The sequence below is a fragment of the Trachypithecus francoisi genome, unplaced genomic scaffold (assembly GCF_009764315.1).
Source record: "Trachypithecus francoisi isolate TF-2019V2 unplaced genomic scaffold, Tfra_2.0 Lachesis_group12, whole genome shotgun sequence".
NCBI classification, from domain to species: Eukaryota; Metazoa; Chordata; class Mammalia; order Primates; family Cercopithecidae; genus Trachypithecus; species Trachypithecus francoisi.
The window spans coordinates 22,889,075-22,911,684 of NW_022681457.1; the positions used below are offsets into that span (position 1 = coordinate 22,889,075).

Consider the following 22,610-nt stretch of genomic DNA (forward strand, 5'->3'; position numbering starts at 1 on the left):
GCATACGCCTGTAATCCCAGCACTTTGGGAGGCCGAGGTGGGCAGATCACTTGAGGTCAGGAGTTTGAGACCTGCCTGGCCAACATGGTGAAACCTCATCTCTGCTAAAAACACAGAAATTAACTGGTCATGGTGGCACCCTCATGTAATCCCAGCTACTAGGGAGGCTGAGGCAGGAGAATCGCTTGAACCCAGGAGGCAGAGGTTGCAGTGAATCAGGATTGTGCCATTGCACTCCAGTCTGTGCAACAAGAACAAAACTCCCATCTCAAAAAAAAAAAAAAAGAAATTAAGTACTTTAATAACATGTTCTCTGTTCCTATCACAATTATTAAGAAACACAGTTTTAAAAAATTGTTTAAAGGCATCTGTCAAAGAATATTCAGTCAACATCTGGTCAGTCAGCAAGCCAGGACATTCAGAACTAGGGGCCAGTGTCACAACTACTGGCAGCATAGTTGAATTTTGCAGACTTATGTTAGTCATTGTAATTTTAAATATCACATATTAGGTTCACTTGGATTCCCAACTCTGCTGATCCTAATTTGACTGCCAACAGTCACTTATCAATTGTAAGAGTGGAGGAAGTCTACCAACTTAGACTTCTAGCTGAGACACAGAGGAAACCCATTATCAGTGCCAGTAAAAAGGCAGTGACTGGTAACAATAGTGCATTGATCATGGACACTCCACTGCACTAGCATATATTAGAGAAAATGATTAAATCTCCCATCATCTCCTGCTGGAGGAGGAATAGTCACTGCTACAGAACATTGCCATGGGATCGATGTCTTGGCTTTTCTTCTGCATTTATGGAGCAGTAGGAAAGCATCATCTGGGATCACATCCTCTTCTGTGATCTCTTCTCATATTGGCACCTGCTCATTAGAGTCTGGTATACCAGGGGACATTGGTACAGTAACAACGGGCCTCTTCTTTATGAACCCTTCTCTATTAGAGAAATTTCACCCAAATGAGGGTTATGACAGGAAAGCTGTGTTACAAAATGAGCACTGTACCCACCCTTCAAAAATCCCTTGCCTTCTTTATCAAGGCGATTTTTTTCTTAATGTCAGAAAAGGGCCTAAAACAGTTCCTTGTAATTGGAGTCCAAAAGGTTACCTATTAGAGGAAAAGAAATATTCTCACACACACACACACACACACACACACACACACATATACTCTGTGTATGTGTTATATACATATATGATAAAGCATAATCCAAAAAATTGTTTGGATTCCTGAAGCCTCTAGTACCTGGCGACTTAGTAGCCATCAATCAATATTTGTTTAATAAATAAGTAAATAGTAAGATGGAGATCACACACGTCTCACTTTGTCCTTCGAGTAGGATCAAGCGCTCAGAAGCAGAGTGATGTATACGTTTGTCGAACGAATGAGCGTTGCTCCACTTGCATCAGAGAACCCAGATGTACAATTTTGTGAATGCAGAAGCTCTCAGGAAAACAGATGCTGCATTTCAGCTGGTCTTGTCTGAATAAATAAATTACCCAAATCTCCAAATTTTTAATTTCATGTTTGAAAATGAAGCTGTGTAAATATTCTAGAAGGGGAGGAAGAAGGAGATGCAGTGTATACATTAGGTTTATATGTGAAATCCTCCTCCCTGTGCCTGTCACCATCCTCAGTACAGCCCCCATGGTTCAGGTGGCCAACTCATGGTATGGCTTGGGTGGAGCATACTGTAAGGAGGAACGTTAAATCATATTTCATTCCAGCCACAGCAGTCTTCGTAGGCTTGCTGGGGAGGGAGATGATAAATGAGAAATCAAATGTATTATGAAGAGGAAAAAGTACAAATTAAGAATTTTAAAAATTAGTCATTCTCTCATTCTGCCATGAGCAAGCCTGAGAATTTTAGCAAACTACTTCTCTGAATTTTCATTTCCTCTTAGGTAAACATTGAGGACAATAAAACAGCCTTGCCTTCCTAACTCATAGCTTTGGAAAGATCAGATGAGATGTTAAGAACAACAGCTACCATTTATTAAGCATCAACTGTGTGTAAAAGTATTATGCAGGGTACTATACATGTTTTTAATATATGCAAAGTATATTTAATAAATCAAAATGCTGTAAAGAAATACTGTATATCCTTTTTAGGGGGTACTTTGAAAACCCTAAACTTTATGAATTTAGGGTGAAATTTATTTGATAACATATTTTATACCTCTGCATCTATTATATGCAAAGCACTGCACAAAAATGATAGAAGAAATATGAAAATAAGCAAAACAGAACTTGCCTTGAAAGAGCTTACAGCCCAGTGAAGGAAGGAAGGGTAACTGGTTGAATAAGTACCCAATGGCTATAACATATAAGAAGCAGAGTACAGCAAGCTTCCTATGGGTGAGGAGTTTAGTCAGTGACTTAGACCACAGTCCTCTGCTGTGCCTGCTTGAAATAGCTGGTGCATCAGCCATTTCATCGTTAAAGGAGCAGCAGTGAATACTGGCCCGTTTCCTTACTTTCATAATATCAAGAGTCTAATCTTACTGCATCTCTAAGAAGCACTTAGAGAGCTGACATACTAGGAAGTCCTCAAGAAGTGCATGCACAAAAATACAGTTTATCATTCTATACTCATGGACCCCAATCTCCCCTGCCTGAAACAGGGGTTTGTAGATAATAGATTGGGTAGAATACAAGCAAATAATTTACTTAGAGGGAACAAAATTCATCTGAATGGAGACTAAATTCACTAGAGGGTAAAATAACCAGAAGGTATAGTTGGAAGAGGAGAAAAGAAAGAGAATAAAGACAGACAGATCGATCATCGATAGATAGATAATAGGTCAGACTTAACTAAGAGTATACTGTGTTTTCCTATATCTAGTATTATTTAAATATTTATAGAACTTAAATTGAAGGTAGTTTTAACCACAGATATAAAGATGAAAATACTTTAGTGATCTTACTTCCTCAGCTCTATTGTATGAACACAATGTAGCTATTTTATAGACTCAAGACAAATTGATTAACAATAAATATAAATTGGCTTGTATTTTGTCACTGCTGCTGAAGTTTTAAATATATAAGTGTTTTATAAGTAATAGCAATAACTGATGTTTATTGAGCACTTACTATGGGCCATTGTTCTAAGCTCTATGCATACATACACATATAAATATGTATTTGTGTGTACATATACATTCATTTAATTTGCAAAAAAAAGTGATACCACTAATATTACTGTTTGCAGACTTATTTCCCTCTCTCATAGGGTCTTATATTTTTCCTACATACTGATTATTCTCTTTAAATGTGAAATAACCAAATACAGCACCATCCGTTTATATGGAAATAAAGTTCTGTGGGTTTTGGCCCTCAATGTTTCTAATAAAGTAGTTTTTTAACACCCCGGAGTAAGAGGCTTTTACATGGGGAATTGGGGAGAGAGGGAAGAAAGAAGTCCTTGGTCCATGCAGATCCCAGGAGTCAATCAATAGTGTGTGCAGCACACTGCTGTGCAGCAGTTTCTCATGAGGCTGTGCACATCCCAATTGCTTTCTGCTCAGCAGAGGATTACAATAATGCCTATTTATCCAGCTCTGTCCATCCAAGGATTTTAGATACATCATAAACTCATCAATTAATCAGAGACATGGCACCCATTTAGAAATGCTGGGTGAATTACATCCTAGAAGATGACGAGAAATGCTCACGTCCACAGAGTGAATCAGGAACTATTTCCTGATGGATTCCTGAACGGCGCACCAAGTACTGAAATGAAGAGGGCTGTCTCCAGCACTGATACACAAAGTATATCTCAAGTGGAAGAAAACTTCTAGAATAAAACATCGCTTTATTTCGAAGCATCTGTTAAACTTGAAAAATTAACCTGAGGTAGAATGGCAAAACCCATTAAATATTAATGCAATTAATTGGCTTCCTTCTTCAGAGTAAAGTATCACTGACCTCCCTTTCTTAAGAATTAAAACCCCTCTGAAACCTTTGGGTTTTTTAAATACAGCGTTACTTTGGTTCTTGATTCTCTGACCTTTTTCAAGCAAAAAACTCTTCCTGTGGTCCAGCATGCTCAGCCCACTGTGGGGAACTGGCTTTCCAGACAGCTGTGAATGTTCGGTATTTATTCAGACAATACTCCCACACTTTGATGATTTACTGTGGTCCAAGCATCTTGTTCTTCATGTTGAAGAAACATTCCAGTCTCTAGGGATCGTCTACTTTGTATGTAATGAGAGGTAGTTTAAAGTTTTCATTTGAGTAGCTGGAAGTGCACTCACGTCATTAGAAATTCAAGGAATGGCAACTCAATATCCATTTCTAATCTGAAGGGTCTTCTGTAGCACCAGATTATTCTGCCATGTTAGCTAGCCCCACCCAGAAATCACTTAGCTATGATTAGCTTCCAAGATTAATGAATTCTAGGATATCATGATTACTTATGACTTAATGTCAGTCAGAATTTGCCATCTGCCTTTCAGCCGTTTCATGAACCCAGCGGAAGGCAGCATTTATCAAAATGGCTGTGCAACACCCCTCATGTCTTTTTTTTTTTTTTTTTTTTTTTGAGACGGAGGCTCGCTCTGTTACCCAGGCTGGAGTGCAGTGGCGCGATCTCACTGCAAGCTCCACCTACCCGGGTTCATGCCATTCTCCTGCCTCAGCCTCCCGAGTAGCTGGGACTACAGGTGCCCGCCACCGCGCCCGGCTAATTTTTTGTACTTTTAGTAGAGACGGGGTTTCACCGTGTTAGCCAGGATGGTCTCGATCTCCTGACCTCGTGATCTGCCCGCCTCGGCCTCCCGAAGTGTTGGGATTACAGACGTGAGCCACTGCGCCCGGCCCAACACCCCTCATGTCTTAACACTCTTTAGGGACTTATATAAGCAACACTTCATGTTCGAATGTCAAAATCCACGTGTAAGGCTTAAAAGTAGTATGGGATGCTTAAGAATGCTTTTCAGGGCCAGTTATTCTTTGATATTTATCACTTCATGGTGCTGACACCTGCTTCTAATTTTAAGAGTTCTTTCTTCCAGTGGATTTTTTTTTCCTTCAGAAATCTTATCCTCAAAAGACTTAACTAGCAATTTCTCTTTTTTTGATGTGCTTGATGTTTTGATGAGTTTGTCTGTCAGCGTTGAAACCTTAACATACCTTTAGTTTAGAATAAAAAAAAAAAATTGTGACACACATTTATTATATTGGGTCACATAACTTTTTGCCCTGGCCACACATTCGAAGACTTTTGCAGAGATATAATTCATCAGAAATGTCATTATCTGCCACTTGGCCTACTTGATAGTTGTCTTAAGTTGACAAAAGCTGTAGACATAGATAAACTCTTCCTTGAAGGAGCAATTCAGTAAATAACTTTCACCCAGTACCCTTATTTGGTTGTCTTTCACACCCAAGGGCCAGGTTGGTGGCAATTGTCATTTGAGAGTTAGTAACTGGAAGGACAAAGACAGAGTAACCTAATTTTGTCTGTTTAGACACATATAGAAATAGTCCTTTGGTTTGGGGGTAACCAGCCTAGTTGTAGTGCCCACTGTGGTTTGCTTTCTTGTTTTTATCTTGTCTAAAGACCTTTTCCTCACAAGTGCTGGATAAAGTTCATTGCATGAGTAGAAGAAGCCGCAAAAGATGGTATATAGCTAGCAACCCATTCTGATTGGTCTATGAAGAGTTGCCTGTATAAAATTGGATCCTTGTGTTCGGTTCCAAAAAAAGGTGTGAATGTGAAGAAGAAGTGTTAAATCATGACTCCAGAGAAAATGTCGGCCATGAGCAGTTTTTAGTTTAAGTGAAAACCAAACTTTAGGATTTGGACAAATAAGACGAGGAGAAAAAAAGGGTGAATCATTAACTCCAATATGAAAGGATTATGGTGATCAAGTTTCACCCAACTTGAATAAGACACCCAACAAAGACTGTGACTGATGGAACTAACTCATTTACTTAATTGATATGCAAAACTCTGCCAAGCATTTACCCTTAGTGTCAAATAAGTAATTTTTAATAAAATATTTCTAAGATATGAAGACAGTTAAGAAAATAGCATGCTTTTTAATAATTGCACTCATAAGTAAATGGATCATTACGTTGTCACAAAGAATGACAGTGAGCAGAAACAGCCTGCTAATCCCTCTTAGATAAGTATTTAACATAATTAGACACCATCTCTTCTGTTGAATGTAGCATTAATCATTAGAAGTGCAGTTTTACACAGCATACTTGTTTCTGATATGTCATTGTTGTTAAAAAAAAAAGCAAACTATTTTGTCAGATACAGTGCTTCAGAAAATGACGCATGTGGTTGTGTGATTTACATGAATACAGTTATTTCCCTTTTTATTGTTTTTTGTTTGTTTTAATAGTGTTTAATAGTAGTGTGGTCCTTCTACAGCCATGAAGCTGCATTTGAGGTTAGTGGTTCATTCGTTTCATTTTGTAAAATATGAGTATAATGAACATACTTGAATTTGAAGTATTTTTAAGCTTTGAAGTGATATTTTGGCTCATCTACCTAAACTGAAGGCAAAGCTCTTTCAGAGAAAGGTTTTCTTATAAGGAATGGGCTAGAAGTTTTCTGCATTAAATAAGAGCTCAAGAGAAAACCTCTTTCTATAAAAAATTTGAGGTTAAAATGATGGACTGTATTGCCCTCTTCCAGTATTCGTAAGCACTACCTTTAAAAAAAATTCATTTTCTTTTGCTATGTAGCTTCTAGCTTGAACTGTGAACTACTGAATACTTATAAAGTGATAGCAGCTCAATTCATTGCACAACGCTAACTTCCCACTTTCTCCTTGACTCAAAGGCCTTCGAAGGCAAAGAATAGGGTTATTGAAGGATGGCAGGCAGATTTCACTAAGTAACAGGTGGAGGTCAAAGCAGTTTATTTGTGGGATGAACAGAGTGCAGAGATGAAAAAGCAAATGCTTTAGCATAATAAGATTTAGCAAGAAAATGCTGACGACACGAAGCCTTAGATTCTAGCTGACAGAACCTTTTCTCGTTTTCATTACTTGATTTCACAGTTCAAGCAATTTGAAGAGGGCTAAATTTTTCTTTCTTTTTCCCCTATGAAATGTTTCAATCAGTTTCAAATTTTTACTTTAGCTGAGTGCTCTGCTTGTATCCAGGGAACACTGGAACTAATAGAGCTCCAGCACAGGCGTATCCCAAACATGGACCCTTGCAAACTACGCATTTCTTTCCAATTAAATTTTATCCATAGGACCCTTAAACTCTAGCTCTCTATCATGTTTTAACCGACAGAAGAGAGTATATTTAAGTCAATACCAAAGTTCACATCATCAAGGCTAATGTTATGTGCCAACGAAAGTATTTACAAGGGTGTTTACCAAGCTTGAACACTGGGTTACTTCCAACTTGTTGGAGATGGAGAGGAAAGGCTTTCATTTTTCCCCATTATACAGTCTATATTTGTACAGTGAATATGTTTTGCTTTTGGAACTTAAAAAAAAAAAAGACTAACCATGCTGAGCAATACAAAATAAGGTTTATCTACTGTTATACAGCATGACCAAAAGAGTAAAAAGTTATTTGATATCGTATCATATAGACCAGAGCTGTCCAATAGGACTTTCTGCAGTGATAGAGATGTCCTGCGTCTGTAGTATCCAATATTCTGACCATGAGCCACGTATGTCTACTAAGCCCTTGCAATGTGGCTATACTGAGCAACTGAATTTTTAAATTCATTTAATTTTAATTAATTTAGATTTAAGTAGCCACATGTGGCTAGTAGCTGCCATATTTGGCAGGGCAGATATAAACCAAACATATGTATGATTGAGTTTTTTACTATTCAGCTGGATATCTAAGGAGAATGAATAAAACATTATGCTATTTTATACTATATGTATTGTTTATGCAAAGAAATAATTTGGTTTTCTCAGAAATGTCTTCTTTATCCTCAGTCCTTCTGTGAATGCGTATAATTGCTATGTTGAGCCAAAATCAGTCCTTTCCTGAACACGTAGGGGGATGGGATGGCTAGGGGGCAGATGGAATGGGTAGGGAATCTCCAACCTCTTGTAAGTATATGGAGCATGTAGCACAATTTTTTTTATTTCAGTCCTGTCACTGGGGTGTCTGTGTTTACCTTGAAAGGAGAGGAAATCCCCCAACTAGTCAAGAGATTTTATTTTTGGCCCAGAAACCAGATTTTTATATGACATTTTCCTTGTGTCTCTTCTTTACTCTCTCTGGCTGTAAATTTTCACTCACAAATGAACATTTGGAATATATTACAGAACTCATCATTTCTTTCCCCTTGAATAATCCATGTAATTTTTACTCCGTACTCCCATTTTTTAAAAATTGAAGAAATCACTGGTGTCCCCAAGCCATTTAAATTACCTGAACTTCTTTATGATGTGATAATTCTTTGGGGGTCCTTTTAGCTCATTTTCAATGGCTGCATATAGAGTAAGAAAGATAAACCTCAGAAGCTATATTAACTTTTCTTTATGCTCTCTATCATAAAAATGATTTTAAAACATTTTTATGCACTGAAAAAGGCTAAAAGTCAAAATAGTCTGCTTTACCTTTTTATTGTTGAGTGTGCTAATCATAAAAAATTATATTAGAATGAACCCTAATGGATTTTATCATGAGGACACACATGTAACCAACGTGCAGTGTCTTCCATGACCTCCTTTTATCACGCAGCCTGTGTTTATGCTCACGAGAACAGAATGGTCCCTTAACTGTGGGATTCTTCTGTTCAATCACAGACTTATTTGGCATCATGGTTAGAGATAATCTAATTACAAGGTATACTTTAAATGGTTCTAGAAAGGTCCTGTTCCTGCCTGTGGGGGAATTACTAGAGTGCATTATAGCTCTGCGTCTGGAAGAGATGTGTCTGAGTGTAAATCTGATGGTGGATGACTTGCAAAAGATGATACTGGTACTCAGCATTCATTCTGGGTTTGAGAAATGTCACTGAAATTTATGCTAACACCATTAGTCTGATGGACATGACTGGGTTGTCTGTTCCCCACACTTAGATCTAGTGGAGTAGGGGAATCTGAATGCCTGAGTGTAAAAAAGAAGAGTCACAAAGCACTTGGCATCATTAAGACTTGGAATGTTTGCAAGAAGAAAAATGTTCAAGTGTCATTAATAGTTCACATTTAAATCAGCTCATGATAGGTTTGTATCAATAAGATACATAAGTAGTACTCCCCCGCGCCCTCCCCCAGAAATAGGCATCTTGGTAGCACGGTACACTGAAAGGAGCAAGAGCTTTGGTTGCCTGGGTTCAAATCCTGGCTCCTCCACTCACTAATTGTGTAGCCTCTCGCCTTCTTAAGGACTGCTCTGCCTCAGGCACCCTCTCCTCTGAGTCATGGCTTTCTGCTTGTCTGCTGGACCATTCCCATCAGTAGACAAGCATGCTGGACTCTCTTCCACCTTCAGAAAGCTATCCCTTGCTTCCCTCCCTCTTCCTGTAGCCACTACCCTATTTTTCTGCTCTCCTCTGCCGATTCCTCCTTCATTTCATGGAAGTTGACTACACCATTTTCCCTGTTTCTTCACTTCCCATTGATTTTATAAACCATTCTATCCTGTCTTCTATGTGCCTCACTCTCCTGGAGCTCACTTTTCAAGACTGTCAGAAACATTCATGTTGCCAAATCCAGTGGATCCTTTTATGTTCTCATTATACGTGATCTCTCAGTGGCATTCGACTTAGTTGATTGCAGCCTTCTCCTTGAAACACTTCTTAGTTTCTGTAAAGATATAGTCCCCTATGAGTTAAATGCCTCAACTTAGTTGCCTGTTTTGATGCTGACTTTAGACACTCAGGAGCCTTCCTTGATTTTACAAATTACTGAATTCTAAATAATTGTGTGTGTTATAGCCTCTGGTTAAGTGAGCTATTTATTACTGCATTGTGATATATAGTCTAGGCTTGGACACTATCAACAAGTCTTAAGAGGAAAATTTTTGTCATTTCTTGTTATAGAGACATAACATGGTTTGCAGGAGGCTTTGTAGAAGAAGTAACTTGTTGAATAGGCCAGAGGCCTATTGTAAATATAAAACATGTATATGCTCTTTTGCAGCTCAACATCTGGGGTCATTATCTTCTAAATCTATGTGGTATTTATTTTGTGGAGGTTCTGTGTTAGAATCGCTGATAATTCATTCAGTGTGTGTTTGATAAAATCCTAACTGATCCCTACTAAAGCCAAGAAAAAACTTTTATATATAAGACAAATTATTCCTACTATACTTCAGAGTGAGTTTTTTTTTGTATACACTTTCGTATCTGATATACCCTTCCTTTTTTTTCCCCCCTTTGGCTAACCAAATTTAAAACTTCAGCTATAACTGTACTTTATGGACTTAAATAGGACACTGTTTTTATAGTATACTAGGGAAACTACATGAGGGTTTTACAAAATGTATGTACTTGAGAACCAGAGATACCTGGATCTGTAGTACCTACCATCTAATAGCTGTATGATCCTAGACAAATTGCTTAACATCACTTGATATCTAATTTCTGGAATATTAAGTTATTGGTAGATAGGATAATAATAGCTACCTATCTGAGATGAAAATGTAAGGATCTGGGGATGGACACAGTGGCTCATGCCTGTAATCCCAGCACTTTGGGAGGCCAAGGCGGGTGGATCACCTGAGGTCAGGAGTTTGAGACCAGCTTGGCCAACATGGTGAAACTCCGTGTCTACTACAAATAAAAATTAAAAATAAAAATAAAAATATTAGCCAGGTATGGTGGCATGTGCCTGTAGTCCCAGCTACTCAGGAGGCTGAGGCAGGAGAATTGCTTGAACCAGGGAGGTGGAGGTTACAGTGAGCCGAGATCTTGCCACTGCACTCCAGCCAGGGCAACAGACCAAGACTACATCTCAAAAAAAAAAGAAAAGAAAATGTAAGGATTTGAGGTATTTATAAGTGCATGGCACGTAATGGGTACTCCGTAATTTGTAGCTTTTATTATTTTCAGCTTGGTTTTTGGAAGTGATCGATATGCAGAGATTTAATCTCTGTAGCTGCCTCCTGCCTCTCTTGAGGCCACGTGATGGATGAATGCTTCCAGTTGCCTTTCAGCCTTTAAGTTTGGTGTAATAGTTGTTCTGGTAATAACAGTTATAAAAATAGGTTGTTGGAAATTAAATGATGGCAATGAACAGGACACTATCCAAGTCATGAACAATTAAACTTGCAACATTTTGGGGTCCTCTCTAACCTGCTTATTGTATTGGATTTAAAAACTAAAGTGCTGAGGTTGCTTGCTTTCAGACTTTCTCTCAGTTTGTGACTATAAATGAACATTATTGAAACTAAACTTTCTATTCTTGACTTTGTCACTTTGAAGAAAGGAACATACACCCGTTAAATCTTCTCTGACAACTTGAATTACATCTCCCAAACTCCTGCGACAGACAAGAGACGGTCCTGCTGTCCCGAGCAGCACTTGCCAGGGATACTTTTCACAGGAGAATGAATTTTTGGATAGGTGCTCTAACAAAGTAAGCACTAACACTGAGAAGTTACCATTTCCTTTTGAAAAATCCAGTGTGTTGTTCGATTGTCACTGGAATAATTATAGTTTATGGTGATCCTTCCCTTCTCTTCCATTCCCGTTAATGTTGTAGCTCCTTTGACTCCTAAAAATATCCCCTTTAAGAAGATACCTAAGAAAAAAAAAACACAGCATTGTACTTCCTAATGATTCCTGTCGTGTTTCCTTTACGGTTGTCACTGTAGAGTTCTTGGTCAAAGTGTTTGAAAAATATCATAACTTGGGAGTAGCGGAGAGGTAACATTAGTTATTATTGGTTTTCCTTTTTCTTCTTTTTATTTTGTGTAATATCAAATTGCAGTGAAAAATTACCTAAAACAAATCTTAATTTCTTAGGGGAGACAGTGAGAATTTTTTTGAGTTTTTTTTCACATCACTCAATCTAATTTTGTTATTGATGTTTCTCGAAAGAATCAGGAGAAGGATACATTTTCGAAAGTATTATGTCCCCACTTTCTAGCTCATTTTCTAAGAATACATCTTACCGTTTTCTCTGGGTGAGTGTAGGCTAGTGGAAGACTGTACAACCTAGGGTGGATTAACTAAAACTAAGGGAAACTTTCAGAATTATAGAGAGTAATTATTGTACAGTAAAGATCTTTAATACACACATGTCTAGCATTGCAATAGTCTTATATTTGAATATCATGTTTGTTTTCCGTTGCTGCAGAACAAATTTTCACAGAGTTAGCAACGTGAAAGAACACACAGTTCTTAATATTATCTCACAGTTTCCATGGGTCCGGAGCCTGGCCACAGCTGAACTGGATCCTCTGCTCGGGTCATACAAGGCTGCAATGAGAATTTTATTCAGACTCCATTTCTTTCTGGAGCTCAAGGGCCTGTTGCAAACTCTCGTGATTGTTGGCAGAATTCAGTTGCTTGTGGATTTGGGACTAAGGTCCCTGCTTTCTGAAAGCTAACTGTCAGCAAGGGGCCCTACTCAGCTCCTAGAGGCCCCTGCAGTTCCTTGCCATGTGGCTGTCACAGGCCCTTTCACAATATGGCAGCTGACTTCTTCAAAGCCTGAAGAAGAATCTCTCTGACTTCTAGTTCCTTTTATACAGGGATCCCCTGATTGGGTCGGGCCCGCTAGGGATAATATATTTTTCCTTAACTCAAACTCAGCTGATTGGGGACCTTAATTATATCTGCAGAAGTCTTTTGCATATAACATAACCTAATCAACATAATCACCCTTTGTGGTATAATATAACCTATTCACAAGAATGACATTTTTCATATTCACAAGTGTCTCACACATGCAAGAGGAGAGGATTATGTAAGGCATCATTATACATCATTATACAAGGTCTCACTATATTGCCCAGGCTGCTCTCAAACTCCTGACCTGAAGCAATCCTCCTGTCTCAGCCTCCCACAGTACTGAGATTATAGGCATGAGCCACCAGCCCAGCCTGACTACCACAAATACCAGCGATGAATTTGAAGGAATCTTTGTGAATAGTGCATTTGACCTGTATTTTCAAGGTTTTCTTGTTGAACTTTACACTTATAAGTGCCTCCAGAGGTGAAAGCCACAACATGACTAGAGTCCCATATATGTTTGCCCTTGTCTACTGAACACAATTTGGAATGACTCATGTAGCTTAGAAAACTGGCAGACTAGAGGGAAATTCAAAATTCAGAAATTCTGGATGTTTAGAAAACCAGTGACAAGCCAAAGTCCTTCTTGAAACGAACCTCCAATTCTGTTTCCTATCATTGGGTTTTTTTAATACCCATCAAAAGGATGAAATGCCCCACTGAAAGAAAACATTGTGCTAGATTTCTGCTTCTTATTCTACAAAATTCTTTATTTTTCTGCTTTGAACTTTGACGTAACATTTCGTTTCCTCCAGAAAAGGGGTAGGATTACTTCATCCGTAATCTTTTTTTAAAAATCTGGTACTTCTAGAAAATATTTTGAAATTAAAGTTTTAATTCATTAAAAGAAAGCCAGTCAGTCATTAATCCATACAGTAATTTTGTAACAGTTGTGCATAAATATTTGGCAAAAGATTTTAAAAAGGAGTTTATTTTTAAAGTGATATACAGAACCAAGTTTGATTTCAAAAATAAAAGCCAAGATTAATGTTCTCTAGCTTTTAACAGAGAGCAGTTTACTAGCATTTTGGAATTTCATCTGGTCAATTAAATATACAAAACAAATTAACCAAAACATACATTATGCATGTAGAGAAAATATTAAAGTATATAATAAGGAAATGTGCTCAATACGAGTCTTTAAAAATTGAAAACACAAAGTAATTTTGAGATTCATGACAGCCTTAGGGTTCATATTACTTGACTGTGATAAATTTAGAAGATTATACATAGTTTGGCTGGTTCTTCCTGCATGCTGACAGTGTTTCTTTCCTCTTTAACCCTTGCAAAGAAGACATAAATTTTGCTATTTTTGAACTTGTTTACCAGCTTGGTCATTCTCGATACTTGTTATTACCCGAATTTTACTTATAATTCCTTTTAGAAGCATAAATAGTGAATTTCAATCATGTCAACATTTCTGCAGATTTAGAATGGCGTGAATTAGAAAACATGAATTTTTCTTTTTTTTTTTTTTTTTTTTTTTGAGACGGAGTCTTGCTCTGCCACCCAGGCTGGAGTGCAGTGGCCGGATCTCAGCTCACTGCAAGCTCCGCCTCCCGGGTTCACGCCATTCTCCTGCCTCAGCCTCCCGAGTAGCTGGGACTACAGGCGCCCGCCTCGTCGCCCGGCTAGTTTTTTGTATTTTTAAGTAAAGACGGGGTTTCACCATATTAGCCAGGATGGTCTCGATCTCCTGACCTCGTGATCCGCCCGTCTCGGCCTCCCAAAGTGCTGGGATTACAGGCTTGAGCCACCGCGCCCGGCCGAAAACATGAATTTTTCAAAGAAATCATAACTTTTTCTTGAGTCCAGCCATTTGCTATCGCCAATAAGGTTAGTTAGGATACTAGATTCCATCAGTGATTCCATTATCTGGGGAAAGAAAAAAATCTGCCGTCTTTAAAGTTTTGATTTTGTTGTTGTTGTTATCTGTTCTGCTTCTGTTTTATGACATATAGTTCAGGCATTTGACTAAATTTAAATCAGTGGAATGGCTGACAGCCTATAATTGGTCTACACAAAAAGGTTTAAATGAGTTGGGAGATCTGTTTACATTTTGGTAGCTTTTTATTTCTTTAATTATTTTTTTATTTGAAATCTCCTCCTTAGTGTAATTACATGATGATACCTTAGGTTAGGTTACTTGCAGTGAATGTTCACCCAAAATCTCAGTGCATCCTACATTATTAGAACTTTGGCATGGTGTGACTGGTTACTGATTCAGCAAGCAACAAGTATAACTAAAGTCACTTGGCTTAGTGACTTCATTTTTAATTCAAATCACATGGATATTGATCTAGAAAGGATCTGATTCAAATTTGTCAAATTAGTATGAAATCACATACCACTCTATATTGTACTTACGTCTGACGATGCAAAAGTGTTTACCAGTTTGCAATTTTTCTTAAGTTTTGCTATGTTTAAGCATGTATTCATGAAGCTGCAGATAAAGCTGAGACCTGCACAAATAGTTTAAATATCTTTTCAGATCGTTTGGGTGTTTCAGACCCTTGGATGTCTTGGACATAGAAGGGAACAAAGCAGACAAGTACTCTGTCCGTATAGAGTCTGAGTCACACTCAAAGGTCATGTTATAGAATTGCATTAAGGAAATCTGTGATCAGAAATAACAGGGACATATTTAGATACAGGCCAAACTAACTAAATTTCTGGACAGATCTATACCTATAAAGTGCTTGGCACAGTACATGGTACTTAGTCACAGTTACATGTTAATATCATTATGATTTTTATTACTTTATCAGTTCACCCAAATAATTCTCTGGTCACGGGCAGAGCACAGCACACGTAAACACGTATAAGTAGAATGGACGTTGGTTCTTTTAACATCAGTGCAGACCAGTTTTAGTGCTACAGCCTTAAGAGAGCCCAAATTTGTCCCCCGATGTGGAGACTAGGAGTCATTTCTCTTATTTGTGTATCCAAATTTTCATTGTTTTAATTGGCACCCTACCAAACTGATAGATGCCTCCAGTTGGGTATGTCAGCGCGGTTGCCGAGAACATTACAAATCCAGTAATTACAAGGAACTGTTTCTCCATTATTTTCTTCCCAAAGTATTTTCTATGCTGGAAATGCTGTGAAAACCTTAGGCACAATAGTAGAAGTATTTTTTTTAAAAAACAAGCTTTTATTGTATTAACATGAAAGCAATATATGTTCATCATAGAAAAGACAGGTAAGCAAAACGAAGGCAATGAAAATCACCCAAATTCAACACAGAGCGAGAACTGCCATTATAGTTTGTGCTTATTGCCTTCCAGTTCTTCACCTGTGCATAGAAATAGCCTTTTCGATGGTGTCATAGTATAACATCCTATTTTGTAATCGCCTTTTTCAATTAACATTACATTATAAATGTTTTGCCACGTCATTACTCTTTTACCATATTGTTTACATTGGTTATACCATACTTATTTAACCAGTCCCCAATTGTAGGGCGTTTAAGATTTTTTTACTTTTCTTTTTTTCTATTCTAAAGAATTCATTGAATGAACAACTAAGTTGCCACTGTTGAGGGTATTCTTATGTTAAAACAGCCAACTTATTTAAAATATGGAGAAAGTGATTCAGTCTCAAAGCAAGATAACCAACAAGATGAAATGATTGCATGCGAAGTCTTCATAAGCATAGATGGTCTCCTTTTGGGGGTCCCAGAGGTCACAGACACAAACAACTTTTAGGAAACACTGCAAAAGTTGAACCCTGTATTATTAGAGAAGATCAATAACCCAAAAATGGACTGTGATTAAGTAGAATAAATTGAAATCAAATACAGACCGACTTAGCAGGGGGCTATTCTGTCACTTCTTTGTTCCTGTGACAAATGCAAAGCAATTCAAAACATCTTTTTCATTCACAGGTGGATTCCTCTTTTTGTTTGTTTTTAATTCCTTAGATGTTATCTTTTAGGTTGCACAAATCATTGTTCCATGAATTAAAGTGTACTTACCAGTTGATCCTTCTTGCCAGGAATGCCATCTCCAACCACACTGAAGAAGTCGGAGAAGTCTGGTTTCAGCAGCCCCTCCCCTTCGCAGACCTCCTCCCTGGGAACGGCGTTCACACAGCATCACCGACCTGTCATTACAGGACCCAGAGGTGAGCTGCTCCACAGGGACCCTTGGTTGTGCTTATATCATGGCCTTTGGACCCAAGTAGCAAAATGAGAGACAACGAAGACTCCCCCTGAATACTCCTGAGGCAGTGAGTGTTCCAATTTCTTACCCTTGGGGGCAGCCTTGGAATTTTAGAGACCAGACAGATTTGGCATCAAATTTTTTGTCCTTTCCTAAAGCAAAAAGGGACCAAATCTGTTTTTCGTTTGCAAGTGAGATTTTTGCAGAGAGACGGGAAGTAACTTGAATTGAACCAAAATCAAATCTGTTCTACAAGTTGCGTGTGTGTTTGTGTGTGTGAGAGAGAGAGAGTGTGTGCGGACACACACACGCACACAGGCATGCATTAGGTGAGTATATTTCCATATGGTCAACTACCTGTTTTCAAGTAGTAGCTTTTTCTCATCCCTGCTGACTCTCTTTCCATAAAACCTGAGTTCAATATGTGGCATTTTGTGCTGAGGTTGTTTGCATCAGAGTGTTGACGAGCAGTCTTCATTCATTCCTTTTGAAGTGGTAGATAGTTTGTCTGGTTTTCATTGCAATGTTTTCATTATTTTTGTCTCATATGCTTTTAAGTTTATTATTAAAATGTGTCCACAAGAAATATGATTTGTATTTCGCATTAAAGACAAGCCTTAAGCCTCAAGAGAATGTCAGCAAATCACTTAACTTGATCTCATTGCAAGATAAAAATATTTATTATTTTGTTTATGAAACTCCCACGGTAGGAATATGAATAATTGTAACCACGTTTGCTTTCCTTTATCAGATTTTCTTTTAGGTAGATCTGTGGTCTACCAGCTGCTATTATAAAACGTCCTAGAAAGTTATGATCTCTTGTCTGCTTTGACACATACCTGGGGAAACTGATGTTTCTTGCATTAATCTCAATGTTAGTCCCACAAATCTGATCCCTTTATGAATATGCTGTGTGTGCAGATCAGGGAAATGGGGCGGGTAAGATGACTGTCCGGTGCACACATGGAAGTCATATTGAAGAAAGTAAGCATTTTGACTACTGTGGGAAGCAATTTCTTTATCCATAATCATGAAACTTACTTGCTTCATCTTTAAACATCTTGTGATCATTGGTAGAACTTTCTCAAGATCCCTTCTTTCATTTGTGTATATGTGTGGTATAATCAGAGAGGCTTACTATCGATATATAATTTGAAAACCTGCATCAGAATTGGATTATAAGGTCCCAGAATGAGGCTTATTAAATAGTATTAAAATGTTATCCTCATAGTTAGCACTCATTGAGCATATAAACTGTAGTGGGGGATCAGAGATATGAAACCCTTTTAGTGAGAATATTTATGGCCAGAAGGAGATGAGGCATGTGTCACTTTTCATCTGTTTGGGGTCAAGTTCACATATTCTAAATGCTAACTGAATGGTAAAAGTTCCTGCAGGAGCTCACTGTTGGGGTGACCATGGAAGTTCATTCACTCTTTAAACAAGGATTTACTGAGTGACTCTAGACACTGGGACCAATGGTTCCTGTCCTCACAGAGCATGTTATCTACCACAGAAGAGAGGCACACAAGGAAATAAGCAAGTAAAAGATGATGGGCCAGGCACGGTGGCTCACACCTGTAATCCTAGCACTTTCTGAGGCCAAGGCAGGCAGATCACTTGAACTCAGGAATTCAAGGTCAGCCTGGGCAACATGGCAAAACACTGTCTAGGAAAAAATACAAAAATTAGCTGAGCATGGTGGCGAGTGCCTTAGTCCCAGCTACTCAAGAGGCTGCGATGGGAGGATTGCTCGCACCCAGAAGGCAGAGGTTCCATGAGCCAAGATCGCACCACTGCACTCCAGCCTGTGCAACATAGCAGACCCTGTCTCAAAAAAAAAAAAAAAAAAAACACAAAAATACCTGATGTGGAATGTACTATTACTTATCACTTTTTATCAAATAAAGTGACTTCAGGCCGGGTGCGGTGTCCCACACCTCTAATCCCAGCACTTTGGGAGGTCGAGGCAGGCAGATCACTTGAGGTCAGGAGTTTGAGACCAGCCTGGCCAACACGATGAAACCCCATCTCTACTGAAAATACAAAAAAATTAGCCGGGTGTGGTGGCACACGCCTGTAAATCCCAGCTACCTGTGAGGCTGAGGCAGGAGAATTGCTTGAACCCAGGAGGCGGAGGCTGCAGTGAGCCAAGATGGTGCCACTGCACTCCAGCCTGGGCAACAGAGTGAGACTCCATCTCAAAAAAAAAAAAAAAAGAGAGAGACTTCAAAGTATAAATAACGTTGAAGTGAAATCTTAAAAGATGCTTAGATAAATGGAGGACCATCCTAAGGAAAGGAAAGATTCGTGGTGTAGTAAGTTAGTAAGAACTGAGAAGAACAGTATGCCAGCAATCAGGAGAGCCGGGTAGCCTCCCTCTTTACCTTCCCACTCACCTTCTGTGTTTTTCAATGTCCTCATCAATACAGTGGGCACAATACTAATAATGAATGACCCTTTCCTCCCAATCTTGTATTCTTATGCAGAAACAACAATAAAACAGTATTTGTGGAGATTCCATAAGGCAATCTGTATATATTATCATTAGTCAGTAAATGTTAAGAGTGTCTAATGTGTGTCTTGCCTTAAAACTGTAGTTCTAGAAATTATTGTCATGAGCACTTCCCCACGGGTACAGGTTGAGAGCTTCTTCATGCTAGATGACTAAGCACGTTTTCTAAAATGACCCACACTGGGTTGAACCAAGATGAACCTCCTTAGCTCACAGCATAACAAGTTCCAGTCTAATCATATTCATTCATAAAATTGTGTTTGAGGAAAAGAGAAAGATGCCTAGTGTAAGAAGTATGGAATACCAAAGATTCTTTGTTTTCACCAGAATTCAAGATGGCTCCCAGCATCCTCGGCTCTCCTTTCTGGAAAGTCTACTCAGGTACCCGTTCTTACCGTGCCCCACCCCGCTTAGTGGTCTGGTGAAGGGAATTGGAGTAGTTGAGATGAAACTTCAGTTGCCTCTTTGTGGTAAGAATCATAAGAATTGAGATAGGCTAACATAAGACATTTTTCTGGCTAAGATATTTTTAAAAGGTTGGAATTCAGCCTCATTATTTAAGGCATATTTGCTATGGGTACTGTAATTTCCTTCATTTTTCTCTGAACTAGTTGGAAAGCTAATGCTTGGAATGATATCACATTTGGGAGTAAGACTTGGTGTTTTAGGAAGATGAGGCCAAAATTGAGGAGCAAGAGTATAGCTGCCAAGAGTCAGTGTGGAATCGATGTCAACATGTGCACATAAAGGAGGTTTCAACCTCTGACACTCCTTTTTTTTTATATATATTTTTTATTATACTTTAAGTTCTAGGGTACATGTGCATAACGTGCAGGTTTGTTACATATGTATACTTATGCCATGTTGGTGTGCTGCACCCATCGACTCGTTAGCACCCATCGATTCATCAATTATATCATGTATAACTACCCAATGCAATCCCTCCCTCCTCCCCCCTCCCCATGATAGGCCCCGGTGTGTGATGTTCCCCTTCCCGAGTCCAAGTGATCTCATTGTTCAGTTCCCACCTATGAGTGAGAACATGCGGTGTTTGGTTTTCTCTTCTTGTGATAGTTTGCTAAGAATGATGGTTTCCAGCTGCATCCATGTCCCTACAAAGGACGCAAACTCATCCTTTTTTATGGCTGCATAGTATTCCATGGTGTATATGTGCCACATTTTCTTAATCCAGTCTGTCACAGATGGACATTTGGGTTGATTCCAAGTCTTTGCTATTGTGAATAGTGCCGCAATAAACATACGTGTGCATGTGTCTGACACTCCTTTTATTGTGCAAAGTTGCCACAACACAAAATAGTAAATTATTAGAGAATCCAGAGAATCAAACTTTAAAAGGGTCTTAAGAAAAGAAAAGAATGTCCTTTATCAGGTCCCCAGGGCATGGGGCAGGGATCAGGGAGGCCATTGACTGCTCTGTGGTTAGCACTAGGTTGCAAGGCTTCTGCTGCCTTCCCTAGCATTTCTTACAGGAATGCCTCAACGAGACTAGCACCGGTTATTAAGCAATAACTGTCCAACACACATCCACGCTCAGAATGGAGGTGAGGTTTTACAGAGCTACAGCAAATCAAGGTCACCTCTCTAAAAACCCAAGGGCCTTACTTTTGGCTGCAAACGTAAGCTACATTTGGAAATTTCATGGCCACCTTTTACAAAGAAAACCTCTCTCAAGATTGCAAAGCGAAGGGAGAAACACAGGGCGTTGAAGGGAGGTAGCATAACACAGTAGTTGTCTTTATCTGTTTTGACTGCCAGAACAGAACACCATGGACTGGGTGGCCTATAAACCACAGAAATTTATCACTCACAGTTCTGGAGACCGGAAGTCCAAGATCAAGGCTCTGGCAGCTTCTGTGTCTGGTGAGGGCCCACTTCCTGGTTCATAGATGGCATCTTCTTGCTGTGTCCTCACACAGCAGAAGGGGCGGGGGTGCTCTCTAGGGTCTCTTTCATAAAGGCACTAATCGTATTCATGAGGGCCCTACCCTGTGACCTGATCACCTCCCAAAGGCACTGCTACCTGTTACCATCACATTGGGGGTGAGGATTTCAAGATATGGATCGTAGAGGGCCACAAACATTCAGCCTATGGCAGTGGTTAAGCACAAAATTTCAGGGGGTCAGATAGGCTGCTGTCTGAATCTCTGTCCACTACTTGGCACATTACTTTTCTCTCTGAACCAAACGTTTCTCATCTGTAAGTTGGAGATCATCATCTCTAACTCAAAAGAATTGTATTATGTTAGGAGCAAAGGAAATCATGTATTTGTAGTCATTTTCACAGTGCCTGGAAGTACAGTATGCACACAGGTCATACAATTAAATAATCCTTTTTCACCCAGGCTTTGAAAATATCATGCTGTCCCTGTTGCCTTCGCCCAGCAATATTCTGCCCATCCCCCCAGATCAGCTCAAGCACTACTTTCAAAGTGAAACCTCCTCTCCACCCAGCTTGCCATCATCTCACACTGCTTAAGCTCCTGCTGCCTTTTGTGTCTGCACATTGACTCCACCAACCTCATCTGGCCTTGTTAGTTAATATACATGTTTCCTAGAGGAGAATCTCCAAAGGGAAGGATCTCTAACTTAGACATTTCACTATCTTTGTTGTGCGTCACACAGTGGGTTTTATGCTCAAATATTTTTTGAATGAATAAAAGTAATCAAAATGCATATAAATGCACACAGGAGACATTTATCCCCTCTCTGACCCTGATGAATTTTCATTTCTTCAGAAGAGCCAAGGGTGATAAATGTGTGATAGTTCATGCAGTACTTCCTTGTAAGAAATGTCCAGGATGTGGGAGAACCATGGCGTTGCATCCAAAGAAAACCTATGCAAAATTCTCTAAGTAAAGCTTTGCTATTAAGAGCTATGGGCTTTCTTTAGGTTGTTCTAACCACTTCCTTGTTTACAGTATAAAGGTAGAGGCGTGTGGTTTCTTAAAATGAATCCCCTCTCTGATATTGGCTTTCTTTGTGGCTTTGTTAAATCACTTAACCTTGTGGCCTCAGTTTAGCCATCTGTACCATGGGGATAATACTTTGCCACCTGTTTTTCTGTGTGGTTAGAATTAGGTAAAGAGGTTATTTGGGAATATCCTATTGGTAGGGGGAAGATATTACATTTCAGTACAGGCATTTGTACATCATTATACATTAGTATAATCACTGTGTACTTTAAGCTGAAAGACTGGGCTTTCAAAGACTTTCTTTT

The 22,610-nt window shown here is 38.9% G+C and overlaps 1 protein-coding gene across 6 annotated transcripts in view; it reads left to right on the forward strand.

The window, feature by feature from the left end:
* NFIA (nuclear factor I A) overlaps window positions 1-22,610 on the forward strand; it is a 387,296-nt gene that overhangs the window by 287,173 nt on the left and 77,513 nt on the right. For all 6 annotated transcript variants that reach the window (XM_033225082.1, XM_033225085.1, XM_033225081.1 and 3 more), the window contains one exon: window positions 16,691-16,819. In XM_033225082.1, coding sequence (XP_033080973.1) covers window positions 16,691-16,819 — 129 coding nt within the window. The remainder of the gene's footprint in view (window positions 1-16,690; window positions 16,820-22,610) is intronic.